This window comes from Vipera berus, assembly GCF_964194415.1.
Source record: "Vipera berus genome assembly, chromosome: 1".
NCBI classification, from domain to species: domain Eukaryota; kingdom Metazoa; phylum Chordata; class Lepidosauria; order Squamata; family Viperidae; genus Vipera; species Vipera berus.
The window spans coordinates 259295149-259316122 of NC_138202.1; the positions used below are offsets into that span (position 1 = coordinate 259295149).

The following is a 20974-nucleotide window of genomic DNA, read 5'->3' on the forward strand; positions in this document are numbered from 1 at the left end:
AAAGTCAATTCTCTTAAGTTAATTAAAAATATATGGATTTAAACATATTTTGCCATTGCCTGATTTTTAAATTAACATTTTAATATATAATAATCATGCAATTAATTGCATTTGAGAGAGAAATGGGATGTGAAAACCTTCCCTGAAACTAAAGAAAATACATATTTATAGGAAAAGTGGAAGAAAGATTGCATTTCTTCTATGAAATTTTATTATGTAGTAATTACAAACTTTAAATACTTTTCAATTTTAAATAAAAATAAGTGTCAATAAGCACATTTATATAACTATGTCAAGTGATTCCAACAAGTATCACATAAAATAGAGTGCATTTTCAAATCAGAGAGACAAATACGTTCTCATTCACAGTGTTTGACATATTACAAGGAAGCTTATTTCACATAAGGGTTTATTTTAAGGTCATGCTATTATGAACAGTACAGTCCACACCATGCTGTGCCATTCAAAATAATCTCTTAGAATGTGAAGTAACGAGCAAACCATTCCTGACGTTGTGGATCTGGTGAAGCCATTGGGGAAGCTTCAGTCTGAGGAGGGCTAGATTCATAAAAAGAAAAGACAGATTTAACCCACAACCAAGAGTCAAGGTGCAAAATGCCTGGAAAAAGCATACAAAAACAATACACAGCACAGAATCAATTTTTATAATGTCAAAGTCACGTTAGTCTGTGAGGTAGTTTAATTCCCCATTTTCAACCTTCGGTCATCCACTCCATTGGAGAGCATCAGCAGCATAGACAAGTCACTAAGCCACACAACAGGGTAGAAAAATAGTGTTTTGGAAAAAAAAATTGGAGTTGCTGCTTCGGTTAAAAAAAAAAGCAAGGGAAAGTTTGTTTTTAAAGAGCATCCTCTTTTAGCATCCTTTTCTTCTGGTCAAGTTAGTTGTCAAATATGATGCAAGCATCATATTCTTTAGGACATGCTGAATTGTCTGGCACTGAACAATTACATACTTTAAATATTACACACCCAGAGTGATTTATTGAAATTGCATGCACATGGAATCAGATACAATAGAACAAGGGATTCAGTACAAAGCAAACTCATTTTTACTCACAAACAATTATCAAGTAAACCTGTATGATATAATCACTACATATACTTTATTGCTTTAGTAGAACTAAATTTTATAGCTAGAATGTTAAAATAATCCCTACCGTTTATAGGACAAATCAGGGAACACAATAATTTGTAAGGAAACTCCATCATCACAATTCATGAATTCATGCACATGCTTGTTAATGGCGTCTGAGCATACATGCATTTTACATGCAAAGGGAAAATAAGGAAGATTACATTTTAAAGGGTTCTTATTTCAAGTTAAGAAATAAAATGTTATTATAGTGCAAACTTCCGATTCTATTTTCTGCCCCAGCTCTATTTTGTAAGTTGCATTAAAACAGAACTACATCAGAATAAAGAAATATTTATTTTCCAGAATATCAAGCATTATATAATATTATTTCAGTTATATAATAAAACATATTCCAATTGTAATGCAAAGCGGAGCTTGATAATTTAATGCTGAAGCATAGCATTAAATGGTATGTAATACATGCACATACTATATTCACATATACTCAAAGCTTGTTTTCGGAAAATATTTTTTCTGCGGTGAGGAAAATCAATACAAATCTAATATGGTAAATATTTTTTGTCAGAACCACTGTTACAAAATACCATTTTGATTTGGGGGATTGTAACATATTCTAGGTGGGCAGGTAGAAATAAACATTTAAGACAATTGTTCATAAAGGTAAATAACTGAAAGCACACAATGCATTGGTAATAATACAACACTGAAATTTTAAGGGAAAAAGACTTATTGGGGGAATCACATTTCAACAAGCTTTACAATAAAAAGGGATACTATAAAGAGGTTTAAAATATAGTGCAAAAATTATGATTCTAAAATAATACCCCTACTCCAGTACTCTTAAACCAAGTGGGGGTTCAACTAAAAAGAAATCAATTTTTGTTTTCCAAGTTAGGAAAAAAAATAAAAATAAAAAACTGGTGAGGCTCTGCTCACCTCAAAACCATCTTGGGCTCTTTGGGTGGTATTGGCTGTGGAAGTGGTCTGCTGCTGTTGAACTCAATATCGTGGATGGATGAATTAGGAATAGGGTCCAGGCGGTTAGCATGTCCATTGCCCACTCCACTAGATTCCAAAGCACTTAGATTGGGGGCACTCACAAACCTGTTTGCTGATCTATCATTCTTCTTCTTTTGCTGCATTAAAAATAACACATGTAGGGAAGGGAGTGTACAAATCAGGAAATTACTAAGATGTTTTAAATTATTATTCTTTATTAATGGTTTGGGATTGCTGCAATACAATGCTTGACTTTTCAATAATTTTAGTAGATTTAGCTTATTTAGCTTCAATTCCCAAAGAACAGTGGAAACTGCTTTTCTGTTAAAACTAACTGTGTTGTTGTAATTCCGAATCTCCCAACCAAAAAAACAGAAAGTTTGAATTGCAGGAGAAAAACTGATTTTACTTTCTATTATATTTGCAGCCATTTCCTTATATAATCGTGGTTCCTGATTGCCATAAAATCAGTTAAATCCTGCTTCAAAATATTTTAATAGGAAGACAAATAAATAACTAGGATTATAAGCAAAGTTTGGCCCAGTAGATTTCATTTTTCAGAGAAAAAAGAACTTCCATTTGTATTTATTTTATTTTTCTGGCTTTGGCTAAGGAGAGAATATAGCAGATGTTGCCATTTTGGTACCAAATTCTTATATCCTGCCAGCTGAGTAAAAATAGGTAAGAGTTGAATAAAATGCTTCCAATCACACAGTGCCCCACTAAAGTGAACTATTCAATAAGATACTTCTTCAAAAATTACCAATCTTTTGATTGGATTAAGGATTTTAATACCACAACCTTCAGATTTTCACAGAAAAATCTTCTCCCTATTTTCAAAATCATTCAAGTATATCTTTCCTTAGTTATTAATCTGAATAATTCAAAACGTAATTACTATAGTCTACCAGGCACAACTAATTCATTTTTTATATTGTTGAATATCAAACAGATGGGAAAACCAATTTATCAATTAGCAGCAAGCCATGATAAACGGTTAATATATTGTAAGTGGCCCAGGAAGCACTTAAGATTTTCTTCATGACTTAGCTAAAGTGCTATCATTTTTAATTAATTAAAAAAAGTAAACTACACAATAGCCAGTTACATACTAAAATTACAAAATTACAAATTACAAATATATATATATATATATATATATAATAAATTGTAAAATAAAAGCACTACTTAAACCTGAGTTGACAGAAACATATTCCAGAAGACAATTTATTGAGTCTGCTGACAATTCCTATTTTATTATAGTAGACTGGCTTGTAAATAGGGCTCTCCTTAATTACTGTAGGCCAAGTTGAGGAAAGGGATTACTGAATTTCTCTATTTTTGTTTCCTTTCTTATCAAACATCACATGTTAATTGGAAAATAAAAACCAATTACCATCCCTTAACATGGTGATTTGGATAAACGTTTCATATAGTTGATTTAACTACCTGTCAAGTTGCCAGGGCATGTTTATATCAAAGTTAGGGTCAAGCAAAGAGGCCAAAAACTATTTAATTCTATTTAAAAGAAGTAGGGCCTGTTTATATACGTAATAGATTTTAATTAAATTAAATATACGTGCAGTGGCAAGAAGGAGTTAATTAAGCAAACCAGCTTCTTGTTAGAAGCAGAGGGAGAAAAACATACTAAAAGCAAATTATTAATACACAAATGAGATCTGAAACACTGCAACAGTGTTTTGTTATCTTTTCTGCTTCCAGCCAGTGCTTCACTATACAATCACCCTGCCTCATTTACATAATATTGTAGAAATGCAAATGATATTATTTGTGATCAATTGTAATCAACCTGTTTTTTTTTACTTTAAATATCTCTTAGCACAAAAATATATATTAAAAGAACATGAATTGTATTATTTTTTCCAGTGAGATGTTAAGGAAAAACACACTATTGAGTAAGCGATAATGCAGAGAGGATATTTTGTTTCCCTATAATCTGCCATGCATTTCTGATTGCAAACACATCTTGTATCACCCTTCCTCTCTGCTCAGACTTTATAAAACAGAAGACAAATCTTATTAAACCTAGCACAGATTACGTTTGAATAAACACACAGGATACAATTTTAATGTTACAATCCTTAAGCTACTCCTCAATTTACTTATTTTTCCTTTTTTGTTACATTTTGAAATGTATATTGGAATAGACTCATTCTACAATAATTCAAGAGCAGACCCATTTAATTATTTTTAATTGGGTACACACCCGTTTTAACTGCTTGCTTTCCTTCTTTTTGAATCAAAAGAACTGTTCAAATGGCTATAAAAGATGGTTTGAAGAATTAAATTACACAGAGGATGTAAAGGTATTTCCAGTGCCAAAACTGATAAAAATTTTTTTAACAATGATAAAGAGTTTCATTACAGGAAGATAGTATACACTTAATGAAGTATGAAATTTTAAAGAGATGTTCATTTTCTGCATTATAGCTAGTGCTATGAGAACGTCAACTGGAAATAATAATCATTGCAATCCTCTATAACATGTAAATGAAAAGTAGATGACCACTGTACAAAAAGGGAAGCAATGTGATCTATGAATAACTCAGCATCATATTAGGAAGTATAAAAATGATAATTCTTTCACTTGAAGGCACAAATATTTTTAGAAAGTGTACTATGTAGCAAAATCTTGAATTATTTTAGCAATAATTATTCAGATTTCCTAACATTAAATATTATTTACTTTATGTACCAAAACAGAATACTACACATAATTTCCATAGTTTCTGCTACTGTAAGTCAATCCAATAATGGTATTCTTAACTGTTTGGAGTTTTTCGTTTGGACTAACATGGATTCCATTGCTTTTTTTTCTGGGAGAAGCATTTGGTTCTTTTATAACCATTTACTAAAGAAAATACATTCCACTACTACATTGCAAAGGACTTAAAAGACAAAACTTCAAATCAGATAAAAGTCTGAAACCAGAATTGCTGCTATGTAACAAAGTATTTCTTCTTTTCAAGGAAGAGACTTTGTTACAACAGAAGCTCCAGAAAAAAAGGAAAAGAAGCAATCTTATACTGATACTTTTTACTACCTTTTCCTGTCTAATTCACTAAAGTGTTAGTAAATGCTAAAACCAAATATCAAAATTTGATTTTGAAAGAGGATACCGTATTAGCAATCAAAGTGCAGTTGCAAAAATGGGTAGAATGAGCAGCGTAGGTTGAGAAAATTGTCAGGGACAAATTGCTTCTGAGAAATAAAATATAAAACTCTTCTAAAGTACGCTTCTTGCGTAGATGATAGAACTGCCTCGGATACTAAACAAGCTCAAAATAAATCAGTGCTTGGATGGCTAACCAACAGACTGTAGGTCAGGAAGTAAAGATGGCAGCATGAAATAGTCTCTATGTGTATTACTGCTAAGAGAACTGAAGGATGGCAGGAAGTCACCAGGGATTGAGCATGACTCTTAAGGAAATGTTGCTCTTTTTAAAAAAAGATATCCTATGTTAAACAAATAAACTATAGAAGCACACTTACATATCATGTTTAAGACCTATTACCCCAAATTAAACGCATCCGAAAATCCCCCAACAGCCACAATTCTACTGTATAAAATCACACAGGAACTTTCACTGATTTTTCACTGAGAAGAAAAATTGAACATATTGTGAAAAACTTGCCTATTCCCAACCTGTGTTGTTGCCTGGTGTTTGTTAATGGATTTCTGTTATTTGCATTATTACCAACCCACATTTTCTATTTTTAAGTTATTAATTATGTTCCATACCTTTACTAGAGGATTAATAACACCAACATTAGGACTTGCATTAAACACTTTGTTGAAGTTAGTCTCCCTATTGACTAGTTCCAGTTGATAGAACTTTTTGTCATCCTAATAAAGAAAAGAATATGTTCATGTTGTTTTCAGTATACTCAATTGTGATTATTTAGCTAGTATGACCAGCCTTTGTTCACAAAAAAAATCTTGACTTCAAACATGAAACCATTGAAGCTGAACTAAGATTGGCAACATGGGTTCCATTTATGTAATAATTTGTGGCATTCCTATAATCCTCTACAGCAGCATTAGCATTCTCACTTTGCATTGAGTTCAAAGACTCTGTAAAACAAATTTTTTGCTGTCCCCTTATTGTGATACAGGAAGCCACAAGTGGTTCATATTAGCAAATTTCTTATCAGCAAAATTCAGAACATACTTATTAGAAATTATATTAAAACAGATATTGTTTATATAGATGCCACCCAGGAAGGAAAAAGTATCCACCCCCCCCCCCAATGTTTTAAAATTTCTCTAGCATTGTGATTTATCTATAGTACAAAAGATACAATTTTATAAGTAACATTTCCAGTACACATTTATTCCAAACAGAATAGAGATTATATAGAATTAAATTATTTTAAAGACTGAATTATGAACAACTGTTTAAGAGTACAAAAAGAGATATGGAATTGTGTGTGTGCAGCTTAGATAACTGAGATTAAAACTAATTAAAAGTCACTTTCATTAGATTGTTTTCTTTCTCATATAATAGGTGTTTGGAATATTTGACAAAAAATTATTAGTGTCTGACAGGCTCAAAACAAAGGCCACCAAATTATCTTACAATCAGCTTCTTTATCAGCTGATCCCTCTCAGCAATCAGGTCTTTCAGCTCTGCAATAAGCTGCAGGTCTTCTGGCCTTGGTTCCCTGTTTTGATATTTATCTTCCATTTCTTCTAAACTTTATAGAAGACAAAAGTATCACCAATGCATTAGTTATGCGTCAAAGTTAAAAGATAATACTGTAAATCCATATGATTAAACTGATTCAATAAATAAATTTATTATATATAAAAAGGTATATATACCAATAAACATCTTTTTGTTGGGTATGCTAAAGAAAATGCTGTCATAATTTACAGTTAAAGCAACACAACTTCTATAATAAAATTACAATAAATCAACTAATGTATGAGAAAGTATCATGCAAACAACTAAAACAACAAGTTAGTATAAGCAGTCAAAAACACCACAGAAAGAAAGCGGAAATTAAGATAATTGCAGAAAAGTTCTAAAAAGACAGTGAAGAAGCATTAAAGGAGTGAGTGGAAATAAATTAATTTAGAGAAAAATGCTGAAAGGCCAAGAAAACAGAGCCTTGTATTTGTAGAAAGGTTAATAACTTCTGAATTAACCTTTCAGATTGGTATCTAGTTTTGGACTTTTATATGGATTTTAACAGACAGGGGTAAACATTGAACAAACTGAAGCTATATGCTGATATGATGAATTCATATGGATTATTACGGTAGGTGCCTTGATCTGGATGCTGCTGAAGAACCAGTTTTCTGATGGGGGTTTCATATATATAAAGATCTGGCTTTTCCCCTCAAGTGTTGGGACACACATTAGAACTGATTGGCACCGAGTTGTTGTGGCTTTTAATGTTTTAATTGGCTGAGTTTTATAGTTTTAAAATGATTTTATATGTCTTTTCATTTTTAATTGGTAGCTGCTCAGAGTTGGTTGAAAGATAGGCGGCTATATAAATGAATAGGGTATATATTCTGAAAGCTGGATTTTATCCTATCAAATGACTTCAAAAGATGCAGACTTTTTGCCAAATTGCTCTGTGGTCCAATGGAAAGATAATTTATACTACAGTATCTGGCTAGATTACTGATGCATAGTTTTTGTGTAACTTCTTTTAATGTCAGTTTATGAATCCCAGTTGATGCAGAGTATGCAAAAGGTGTTCAGATTGTATTATGCTAAATACATACTAAGTACACCAATTGCCTTTTTCTTACTATACATAATTTAAAATTCTGCTTTGGTTTTAAAAGCCCTTCATAATTTTAATCAAGTTTTCTGAAGATTACCAGCATTCATAAAATTTGTTGGCACTATCCCCCCAAGCTTAATTCTAGAACATCTTAGGTTCACTACTACCTAGTGTATGTTCTATCAGCCAGGCTCAGACATTAACGGATCTCTTTTATCCTCTAAAGACAAATAGACTATATTTGGAAACTTTAAAAACTTTTATGAAATACTTTTGTACTTCATTAAAATCTGCAGCTTTTATATGCGGTCATGCCCCCAAAGTTACCGCTGTAAAATTGAGTTATTATATACTAAAACTACTTTTGATTTCATTATATTTTATGATAAATATTATTATATTGAACAGAATCTCTCTTGAACAGGCAGTTTAGACTGGGTTCCCCAACCCTTGGGACACGCAAGCGGCAAGCAAGTGCAAAAGTGCACGAAGCTCCATTTGCACAAGCGGCAGGCACACATAGAAAGCTATCCCCTCTTCTCCCACCTCCGCTGCTGCCAGTCCGCATAAGCGGAAAGGTTGGGGACAGCTGGTTTAGACTATTCTTCTGACTTACAGAAAAGCTCTATGCTTCTTTATTACAAGAAGCAAAAGTTAAATAGAAAAATGTATTATCAGGCAGTTTGTCAGTTCAAATTTCATTACAAATACAACATTACCATTTTAAAAGAAGCATACCTACACAGACAGCTATTTAACTTTGCTACTCTAAGTTTAAGACTCAGACGAATAAGAGCTGAGCAACAGTTTACAATTGATTATGTCCTTGTACTGCAAAGATGTCCAATAATTATTAGTCAGTAGCCATAACACTTGAGAATTTTAAAAGGCCCTTAGTTAGCATTTTTTCCAAAGACATGATATTTTTCTCCAATAATAAAAGTATCCAAAAAGCTATGAGAATATAGACTATTTTAAGATAAGACAGTGCTTAATAAATGCGAAACTGAACTGGAAACTTAATTAGAAGACATAGCTTCAGTGTCATGAAATTAAGATTACAAAGAGAAACATGAAACACAGAAATATAAGGATCATATGGTGGTATAGATGTTTGTGGGAAGACACAGTCAATTAAAACTATTAATATAAACATTATGTAATATGGGAGTTATTAGTTTTAAAAATATTGCATCACCTTAATCAGAGACACAAAAATAAAATAAGAGGCTTACCAAGCATCTTTAGTGTCATGTTCAGTCCTAATGAAAGCATGTATTAAATGGTGGTATTTATTTATTTTTTAAAAAATTATGACTGCCCAACTCATTTTCTGTGATTCTGGGCATCCTATAAGGATAAAATCTTAATACAAAAACAATACTGCCCCCCTCCCCCGGATGACAACAATCAGACAAGTCACTTAATTGGCTCTCTATTACTCTGGGGTCCCCAACCCATTGGCAGAAACATGTCTTCAGGGCCTTGTGAAAGACTCTACAAATGTGGGGCCAATCTTATTTCTGCAGGGATAAGGGAAGGAGACCCTTCTTGATCCTGCTAGATGGACCTCCTTAGGAGAGGGACCCATAGTATTCCCTGCCTCCCCATTCCAGGGGATTGAGTAGATACGACTGGGAAAAGACGTGACCCCAAGCCATGTAGGATTTTGAAGGTGACAACCAACATCTTGAATTGGACTCAGAAGCAAATCAGCAGCCCATGCTGTTCCTGCAGGAGAGGTGACATGTGCAAATCTAGGCTTGCACAAAACCACGCGGGCTGCTGCATTTTAGAAACCAATTGAAGTTTTCAAATACTTTTTAAGAGTGTGTAAAACTGTTTGAACTGCATCATCTAGCTGAGCTAAAAACTGATTGGTTTAATGAGCATGCCCAATGTCCTTTTATTTTGTACCAGCCTCCAACATTTAATATATTACAAGGGTTAAATGGAAGTATGAATTGGATGTTTTCTTACTGTTTCCCATGGTTTCACTTCTGCATGTTTGTTGAACTAGTTCTGTCAAAGTTAGTGGATACACTAAGCTTCTCAGTTGTATGTAGTTTTACAACCCTATGCCTCTCCAGTATCAATTGGAAACATAATGATTATATATTATTCCACTCAAACTCAGCCCGTATATGAAATTGTTCAAGGAAGTAAAACTTACGAAACTTGCAAAGCTGAATTAATTTCCTTGAGCAGCTGTTGGGTCTTATTAAAATCTGCCAGCATACTTTGTTTCTCTCTGATGTGGTCAGCTGTCATGACATCCAGCTCTTTCTCATGTTTCTTGCTTAAATCTTGTTCATGTAGCCTGTTTCATTTTATGTTAAAAACAGTTATTCTTATCAGTTGGGTTCATTAATTTTGATATTTGAAAAGGCTTTGTGAACAGTGATACTGATAATTGCAAAATTATTACAATTTCTCTAACCACTAGCTTATTTTTATAATTTTTGTCATCTCCTTTAATGCTTTAATAATGAAAAGCAAACAAAATCCGTCTAATTAAATGGTCAAAATAGCGTTTTCCAGTTGCTAATGTCTAGAATAATGTGCAATGCCATATAATAGGCAATCCTAGCCTAAATGCACTATTGCATTAATCAGTATTAGACTTTGATGAATATAGCAGTTTAAATTTGAGTACCTAAAATACTCCATGTAAATTAAAAAAAAGGTTATTCTTTATCAGCTTTAGGAACTGAATTAATTAGAACTTGTTACCTGACATCAGAAATACTCATACCTAATTTGCTGATTAGATTCGCTACGTATTCGTAGAATTTCCTTCCCTTTGAACTCCAATTCCTTAGTTAATGCACTTATGTTCTCATGCAAAGCAAGTATTTCCTTATCCAATTCTGATATATGGTAGTCTCGATGCCTCAGTTCATCCTGTACGTCTGATATTCGGCACATAAATTCTTTCTCCTAATAAACAAGTATTAATAATCAAAGAATACTTTGTAATAGTTCTACGTAGTATATTCATTTCTGCAGAATAAACACTCAGTTTTTCCCCTAAAATATTTCTATTTCCTTATTAGTAGTTTAGATGGTATTTAGAAACAGAATATTTAAATCATTGGTGTTCAACCTTTTGGCTTGCCTGAGTTGCACTGAGTGAAGAGAATTTGTCTTGGGCCACATATAATATATATATATATAAATAAAATAATGTTAGAAGTTTACAATCTTGTGGGGCTCCTTTACTAGCTGTCCAGGACCATATGCAGCCGGTGGGCCATGGGTTGTACACTACTGATTTAAATGAAAATGTATCCTCTTTAAATTAGGGGATTCTTGTCTTCTCTTTATTCCTCTTCATCTGTGAAAAATCAAATATAAAGTTAAAGGGAATATTGAATAAGAATTCTGAGATTACAACTGAGTTTTCAGACTGAGTTGTGCTTGCTTCTTTTCAGCCAACACAAGCTCCCTCCCCCCTGCCCCTCCCCCCAACTTAGAGAGACTAAGACTGATCTCCAATTCAGGTTTTCAATTATTTGTCCGAAAGGTTTGGTGGTGTCTTTAATTACTATATTTTCTTTGTTATACTAGCTTCACCTTTATTTAGCATCAAAACATATTTCAGTAAAGATGTTTAGATCCAGACTTGTTCTTCTGTGAATAAAATACTTTATTTGAACTAAAGTTCTCTTTAGTTTAGCAGACACTTTTACTGCCACAATGCCACATGCAGTTCCTAAAACTAACAAATTATACAAATTTCTGTTGCAACCCCCAATCTCTTTCACGGAAACGGAAGGAGTAGGGAAAAAATCCAGCCCTTCTCCCGTAGAAATATCCTGTGAGTGAAATTTCAGTCATAAAGAATCAGTCTTTAAGCCTAGAGTAGACATTAGTATAAAATATACAGAACATTCTGGAAGGTGCTGGTGCAAATTACTGTGGACTTGCTGCTGAAAGAGATGGATTATCTCCTCATTTTCTTCTTTATGCAACTATCTTATTTCTTTAACTCATCTACATCCTGTTTTAATCTTTACTGCTGAAGAGAGAGAATGGAATCTGAGTGGGTAGAATGTGAGAGTGAATGGTTGACATGTCCAAATGAAATATCAATTCATAGATTAATGGAGCACATTTTTCATGCAATTAATTTTAATTTGTTTTTCATTAATGTGTATTTTTTAACTTTATTATCTGAATATAATAGTTTTTCAGGTGAACAGATTTTTCTGTATGGAAGTGGATTGGAGTCAAATGGAATTGGGACCCCTAAATTGATAAAATAGGGAAGTTAGCGGTACATATTTTTATCTATTTATCTATCTGTCTGTCTATCATGTTTATCTATGTCTCTGTAATATTGTCAACCAGTGGGATCTACTGGTTAAGATGCCAGAGTGGGGAAATGCAGGTTCCCATCTTCTATTATGCTTGGAAGTTGGTAAGGGGCTGATAGATTTTATTTTGATGGGTGGATGGGTAGGTAGGTAGGTAGGTAGGTAGATATAGATAACCTGCAATTTTCAATTTTTATTGGCAAAATTTGGGAAAATTTTATTGCCAATCTTCTTCATTTTGATAATTTGCTGCTACCATTTAATTCTGTTACTTATCTTTGCAATAATAGTTACAATTATTTCAGTCAAAAATTACCATTGAGGTGATAGTGTAAGATAAATTCTGAATCAGACCAGACTAGATTAGTCTGGCTACAGTAGGTGGTTACAGCATGTGGACAATTTCATGCTTCATTCAAAACAGCCTTGGTGGAGCAGTGGGCTAATGCCTCCTTAAGTAACACCAGCTGCCTGCAATTAGTGCAGGTTCGCATCCCACCAGGCTCAAGGTTGACTCAGCCTTCCATCCTTCTGAGGTAGGTAAAATGAGGACCCAGATTGTTGGGGGCAATAAGCTGACTTTGTAATAATGCCGCTGGGGGGGGGGGGCGAAAGCCCTAAATAAGCAGGCATATACATAGAATGAAGGCTATTGCTAAGCACATTGGTTTGTGCTTAAAATTGTAAGCCGCCCTGAGTCTTCGGAGAAGGGTGGGATATAAATGGGATTAAAAAAAAAGCAACAAGGTAACCTGCTTAATGCTAATTTACAATTAGTGTATATTGCTACCGTATATGGTTGTAAAACCTGGACATCAAATGTAAAAGCAGCACAAGTTTAAAGTTACATACAGAAGCATGGAATGATAAATGCTAAACAAAACGTATGATAAATCAAATATATGGATCTGCCACTAGACAGGAGTGTAGGATATAATGAAATTCAAATGGCAATACACTGGCTACATTATATGACAACTAGATCAACAGTGGTGAACATCAATCCTTGCAAAATGCCAATGGACCTTAATAGAGTAGAAAATATCCCAAAGAAATGCTAGACAGATGATGTAACTCAATTCAAATGTGTTAACTAGGAAATGAATCAAATACCATATATTAATTTTTGATCAAACAGCTTTTTTTACTTTTTGATCAAAAAGATATATTAAAGGTCAAACACTTGTGCTATAGCTTTATAGCATTAATAATCTTTAGGGCATAGAATATATGTACCTGATGCCTGCTGAGTTCTATGCTTCTTTCAAGTTCCATTTTAGCTGCTGCTACTTCTTGTTGATGATTGTGCCTGAGCTGATCAATTGCTGCAGCATGTTGATGATTTAGTTCTGAGCGCAAAGAAGCTGAGAAATACAAATAAAGTATTTTAAAAAATACTTCACAAATAATATTTAAAAATTTTGATATGTATACATGTTATTATCATATAGTTACTGCATCATTTACTGATGTTTTTTCCAATGGCAGTTTGCCCATTGATTTTCTTACTATTTCCCAACCATTAGTGGGAAAACCTTTTACAATAAGTGTATCACACCGACATTCATTAAGAGTACCACAATTTGTGTCTTCCATATTTATAGTGTTTGCAACCCAGTTTCAATTTATTTCTGTTCTTCAAAATATTTGGTGTTACTCAAGCAAGAAAGTCATTTCAAAATGTGAAGTAAATTTGTTCATATCCAGGTATGTGTACTTCCTATAAAAGAATTGTGTAGAGCACTCATGAATTTGGAAGGAAACTCATAAAGGCAAAATACCAAAATAAAGGATGACATATTTTTACATTTCTGCTTTATTCTTATTATCTTAATATTATTAGACTGGAAATATAATTTCTATTTCCAAAAAGAGTGCTCCTTTTTCAGTATCAATCATAGTATTTCCTAGGATATATAACATGTATATATTTTAAGTATGTATGTTTAAAAGACTTACAACTCAATCTTTTGTACCATGCATATTCAAAACAGTAAGCAAATATTTTAAAAGCAAATCAGTAACACATTCCAAAAAGAGAAACAAAAACAATCCATAGAAGATAATGATGATGATAATTATAGCCAATAAAGGAGAATATTTGTACATCAGGGTTGAAATAAGGGGTCCTTGATGCTCTCTGACCTTGGTTGTTTTCGTACAGACGTTTCTGTGCTAGTCCTGATGATGTTACCTAGTTTGGATAATGAAACATCTGCAAGAAAACAGTCAAGCTCAGAGAAATAATAACAGCAACCAGATAAGCAAATCATACAAGGAAAGTATATTATATAACCTGTGAAAGGATCAAGGAAACAACTCCATTATCTTCCTTTTAAGCAAGTATTCTCTTTTCTTTTTCTAATATTCAATTTGATGATGTTGATCACCACTGCACTTCTTTTAGTGAATTGTTTCTTTGTAATTTTAAATACTACATTGTATTTTTTGTAAACTTTGAGTTTCTCCAATTATGTGGATACTTCCCTCTAATTTTCTATGATCTGATTTTATTCTATTTCTGTTGAAATGAGGCACTGATATTGATAGTGAAAAAAAGATAGATATAAAGGAAACACTAAAGAAACTGCTATTATCAAACTTGAAAAAGGAGAGACAGGACTATATCCCAGAATATGACAATAGAACACATCTACCTAAAATACCTATGGGAAGTTTTTATTTAGCCAGGCGGAATTTTTTATATAAAATCTCATAGCAGAGTCATCAACTTGATTTGAGAGATGATAAATCATAACAACTGTAAAGACTGAGTTATAGTATCACATTTATATTATAAATTGTGTGGTATTAATTACCCTTCAAGGAATACCTAAGGAAGACTGCTATTTTTCATGTTAAAAACCTATATGGTTTCAAGAAGAGATCCAATCTAAAACTAAGGACAAATTTCCTGATAGTTGGCTTCTGGTTGCCCTCTGGGTGCGATTCAAGGTGCTGATAATCACCTTTAAAGCCCTACATGGCTTAGGCCCGGGGTACTTGCGAGACCACCTGCTGCTAATGTCAACCTCCCATCGCCTGGTCCGATCCCACAGAGTCGGCCTCCTCAGGGTGCCGTCGGCCAGGCAATGCCGGCTGGCAACCCCCAGGGGGAGAGCCTTCTCTGTGGGTGCACCGACCCTCTGGAATGAACTGCCCCCAGAGCTGCGGATGGCCCCTGACCTTCGGTCCTTCTGCCGTGACCTAAAGACCTGGTTATTCCAACAAGCGGGCCTGGACTGATCACAGTTTTTAAATTTGGTTTTTTTAATTGGTTTAACTTGTTCTTATTTCTCATATTGTTTAATCCTCTTTTAATTTTTGTATTTATACCTTTTAACTTTTTATTGTTGTGAGCCACCCTGAGTCCTCAGGGAGAAGGGCGGCACATAAATTTAATAAACCAACCAACCAATAGTGAGAATGATTGACCAGTGGAACGGCCTGCCTCTAGAAGTTGTGGGTGCCCCATCACTGGAGATTTTAAAGAAGAGATTGAACAGGCATTTTTCCAGAATGGTATAGGGTCTCCTGCTTGTGCAGAAGGTTGGACTAGAAGACCTCCAAGGTCCCTTCCAACTCTGTTATTCTGTATGTAGGTCCTCCAAACACAGAAAGTTGCAGGTGACCTAGGGAAGGCTGGTCGATTTCAAAAAGCTTGACATTAAAAACCACCAAGAAACCCTAGAACTATAAACTAGTTTGAAAGTCAGAAAAACAACCCATAAGAAGACAAAGGCAAACCATTTCTATATTGTTAGTAAAACGAAAGCCAAATTCCTACATGGTTGTGTATCAGGCAGCAAATTATATCTGCCCTCTAAATCAAAGCTTACATTTTAAATTGTGACATGAAAGTACAGTACAGTACCAAGCATTGCTTTCCCTTCGTCTTCCAATTCAAAGCGAAGAGTCTGCACTTCCTGTTCCATTTCTATTTTGAAAACATCCATAGCTTGTCTGTGTGCATCTTTCAGTGCCTGAAGTTCTTCTGAATACTTTTGTTGCAAGCGTTCCTCAAGTTCCTATGGGAAGTAAATCAGAATGGGCAGTGCTTTTTTTGTAAGAAAAAAGGTGCCGGAACTCACATCTTGTTAATCTTTTATTTAAAAAATTATATATTCAGTTCTTAACATAAATTTAATTTATTGAATTTAAGGCAAATGTTCATAGTAAATTTTATACTAAAAATTAAAGGTTTTCAATTCACCAATTTTTTAAAATAAAGAATTTATTTATCGTTCGCACGTAGTCAATCACTGCACACACACCCACACCCACACACATCAGTTGTGTAATGAAACATAATGGTTACCACCCGCAGTAAGCACTTGGTGCACAACCACACGACCAGTCACAAGCCGAGCACTGCCACAAGCTGAGCAGCGCCATCACAACCAGCACAGGCGAAGTACGCGTGCACTGGACTCAACACACAAGCAGCCTGCATGAACCATTTTAATGATTTTGCTACGCTCAACAGGGCGATTCAAGTCCACGTGGACCAAATATCAAGTTTTCAAAAGTTACTTTTAAAACTTGGAAAATCCGTCAAAAAAAGATGCCGGAACTCTTTTCCGGTGCGTTCTATGACAAAAAAAGCACTGAGTATGGGAATATTCTTACAATGAAGTATATAAAATTATCTTTAAGTTTTTATCTTATGGAATCTTATCTGTAGCTTCCCTATCTTATGCAGTAAATCACTGCACTCAGAATGCCAGTTAGCAAAGTAGTTTGGTTCCAGACAATTGTAGACCAAAATGGGTAAGGGACTCTTGGATGTTCAAAATAAAAATTAAGTATTTAATTAAATTTGTGTTCATATTTGTTTTTTGTGGCCTTTCATTTGAAAATGTGTGATATTAACAACCCACACTGAACACACCTTTTGCTCTTGTTCTTTTGTTTCTTCCATGCTCTGAAAGGCAAGGATATGTGCTTCTTTCATGGACTTATGTCTCTGCTGATGTTCTTCCTCCAGTTCTTCAATTTCTTGGGTCAGTCTCTGCCGCTCTTGACTAAACTGTGCCTGCAACTGTTGCATTGTGTTCTGAGACTGTGAAAGCTGCATTTCTAGGTTTTGCTTTAGCAGAGTGATCTAATTCACAGAAAAGCAAAATGACATAGAAATATCAGAATTAAATTCAAATTAAATATATACATAAGATTTTTTTAAACTATAATTAATTTTTGAAAAGGTACAGAAACTTATAAACATATTACTGCTCCGCTGAACAACTACAATCCCAGTTGTATTTTGAGATATGAGAAGCAATGTACAGAAATTTTTTTAAACATCACATGCCTATCTTTTGGCATATGTTGTTCAGTAGCACATTTCTTTTAGCAAACGTTCAGGTATACATTATAACATGAAACAAACATGATACAAAAGATAGGAGAACTGGTACAAAGATTATTGCTTTGCATTCTCATAAACTGCCTTTCCCCCAATGTTTGTGACATTCTCAGATATCTAAAAGTCAAGTTCAAAGCACTCAGTTTCTTTTAATATCTAAAGCTTGTTAGTAAGAGTTACAGAAGTTCTTCTTAAAAGTAGAAAAAAAATGTTTCATAAAAACAATAGATGAAAAATCTTCAATACACCTAATGAACTCAGTTGGGTTTACAATGTTATTTTTGAATTCTGGAGTAAATTACTAATATTTTTTAAAGAAATTAAATATCAAGACTTTTAGATTACCTCTAGAATTGTTTAGGACATTGAAAAAGAATAATCATGTATTATATTTAACATTTCTACTGCTTACTGTGTTCAACTATGGACTCAGGACACCCAGTTTCAAACTACTACTTAAACATGTTGCTCAGTTCATGACTGTACATCTGGTACTATCTGATAATCAAACATACTTCACAAGCACATCGTACTATGTACATTGCCTTAAGATCTGGAAGGAAAGATGATATATAATCCCACTAATTTGTAATTCCTTGTTTTCATATTATGATTTTGTGGCTTAACTCGTATCTTTCTAGATAATTTCCTAGGAATTTCAGTATTAAATTGAGTGATGTGCTAGCCATGCAGAGTAATGTACAGGTCTTACATAGTATTTTCAGGATGGGCAGTTCATGTTAGAGATTGAGATTTCAAGAAAGTAATAGTACTGTGGTCAACATCAGATAGCAGAGCTATACTGCTTTTATATCCAATTGGCATTCTTTCTATTAAAACGTGAATATACACTATGATAGTGTATATTGTATGATATCATATCATATTGGTGTTATTGCTTCTCTCTGAATAAGTTCACATAAAGTAATATTAAAGACCACAGGGACTATCACTAGTTTCATTCGTGGTATATTAGCTTTCAAATAACTTAACTGTAGGACAAACTGATTAAATTTAATTCATATGATCTGTGCAAACTTTACTTCATTGGTGTATAAATATTTATTATGAAGATCAGAATGCCAAATAGTTACAAGAGTATTTTTTAACACAGATGAATTCACAAGTAATTCAGTGAAGGTACAGATATCCTATATATAGATGAAAGAATTAATATACAAGTTGATTCAGATTTAAGATTTCTACTGTGCTCATTTACAAGATAACATAAATGCTAAATGTATTATACCACTGTAAAGTTTTTGAAGGCACTTTGTCAGATGCAATAATGTGAACAAAGAATCTATCACTGAAATGTTGAGGTAGCAGTATTCTCAGGAGGTTATGGGTACTTCAAGGGCTTTGTCTTCATGTGTCTGTGCTTGCAGATCTGCTTTACTTTATCAGCAGTCCCCAAAGAAGTTTTGTCTGGACATACACATGCACAGATCATCTTCCTGAGAACACAGCTGCTTCAACACAACAGAGAGGCACATTGCTTAAGGCAATGTGGAATGCAAATTACCCACTTGACCTATTTGTGCAGTGGAAAAGCATTTGTAACAAATTCAGTACCTTTTGTTAAGATGTTGGATAAATGTTTGAGTTTTCTTCCACCAACCTTTTCTTGCTCATGGCCCAATTCTGAGCTTCATTTATCTCTCTGGCTCCCCCCCCCCCATTTCCACTATTAAGATACTTATTATAAACTGCAGTAATATTCAATATCTATATTGCTGAAATTAGCACAAATAATGAGATATAAGGATTATGACAAATTAATTACTGGTATATGCCCGGCAGTTAGATTTGGACGTCTCTAAATGTAATTATGACTCCCTAAAAATATGGCATGGCCCATAGTGAGAATCACTGCGCTAGAGCATTTCAGATAGAAGATCATCCAGTTTCTACAGCTGGAAACAATTTTGAGTTAATGGCTCCTCTAGGTTCTTGATTTTTTTTTAAAAAAAGCCTATCTAATAGCTACAATATATATTATTTAATCAACTACTGTAACATTTAGAGGAACAGAAAGCTATATAGTTTACATTGGTAGTCCATCACCATTAGTTAAGAAAACTGCATGGCAGAACTAGGTAGTTGTCTTGAAGCAAGGAGGAGGAACAAAATCTTTATGTAGCGAAAATTTTCCCAAGTCAAAAAACCTGCAGGATAAAAGGGCATTCTTTCACCAGTCTTGTTTCTCCTTTATTCCCTTGTCTATGCATCCTATTGTAAATCTCACTGTTGAACGAAAATGGAAACCGGGTTTTAACCACGAGGATTTCTCCTAAATTCTAGATTTTTGCTACGGAGGCCTTTGAGGAAATGGAATCTCTGGAAATTTTCAAGTTAATATCTCTTTAGTAAATGAATCAGGGGGAAAATGATATTGCTTTGTATCAGCAGTGGAGAATGTAAGTGAGCTTAGAAATCTTTATTGCTGACTAGTGTTTAAGAATAATAATAGTTTTTAAATTGATAGAAGAGTCTCTAGATTTGTTCAATGAAATAGTACCTAATTCTAAAGGGAAGCTTATTAGTTAGTACTGTTTCATGTAAATTGCACCAAGCTTTTATAGTCATAAGATTTCAAATTAATCCAATGGAAGTGATCGTAGAAAATATGGTCTTACACCTTTTACTGTCTCGTTGATGCCTCTTAAATGCAAACATGTATTTTCCTGGGAAATCACCTCCTAAAATCTAATACCTTGGGATGCATAGCTATCGTAGAAAAGGTATGGCTTTTAACAGTGGCAATGACAGCTACAGTAAAAGTATGCCCATGCCCTTTCCCCACTATTTGAGCACTGAATTTCTAAATACAATGAAATACTAAAATTCTTCACATTGTGTGGGAACGGCCAGAATTTGGTCTCTCAAGAATTTGGTTTCTCACCCTTCAGCCTTTCCAGACCCCCCTTAATGGGCCTTTCTGTTGGTTTCAGTGAGAGCACACTCTCCTGGCTTACAGGGAGGCTGGCATGTGGGAGGTTTGGGAAACGCTATGATAAAGCCTTCACATACATCTTATGGTACCTTGTTTTTGTGTGATCTCATAGGCACCTGAGTAGTCCAATTATTTCTATGTATCCTATGTTGTATGAGATTGATGTAGTTTTTGTAATATTGGAGGTGAATAAAAGTTCAGCGGGCAGTGCTCACGGTAGTTCTTTTTGGAGACAAGGCTACCTGGCTGGTTCAGGACAACTCTATCGACCCGGGTCTGAATTCCTTTCCTTTCGTCTGATTTTCTTTTCCCTTCAACATTGCTTAACAATGTTTACCCCAGGAGTGAATCTTTGCTGCATTTGCTCTGTTCCACTCTACTCAGCTTAGAACTGAATAAGGCTTTAATAGAAATCTAATCACACAAATGCCCCATTATTTCCCCTTTGAAAA

The 20974-nt window shown here is 34.0% G+C and overlaps 1 protein-coding gene across 1 annotated transcript in view; it reads right to left on the bottom strand.

The window, feature by feature from the left end:
* Nucleotides 1-45: 45 nt before the first annotated feature.
* Nucleotides 46-20974, bottom strand: part of FAM184A (family with sequence similarity 184 member A) — a 53882-nt gene continuing 32953 nt past the window's right edge. The window contains exons 10-18 of the mRNA XM_081314840.1: nucleotides 17093-17305; nucleotides 16076-16229; nucleotides 13438-13565; nucleotides 10638-10822; nucleotides 10056-10202; nucleotides 6721-6838; nucleotides 5883-5987; nucleotides 2057-2256; nucleotides 46-558 (exon numbers count right to left, since the gene is read on the bottom strand). Of these exons, the coding sequence (XP_081170966.1) occupies nucleotides 477-558; nucleotides 2057-2256; nucleotides 5883-5987; nucleotides 6721-6838; nucleotides 10056-10202; nucleotides 10638-10822; nucleotides 13438-13565; nucleotides 16076-16229; nucleotides 17093-17305 (1332 nt within the window). The 3' untranslated portion in view covers nucleotides 46-476. The remainder of the gene's footprint in view (nucleotides 559-2056; nucleotides 2257-5882; nucleotides 5988-6720; nucleotides 6839-10055; nucleotides 10203-10637; nucleotides 10823-13437; nucleotides 13566-16075; nucleotides 16230-17092; nucleotides 17306-20974) is intronic.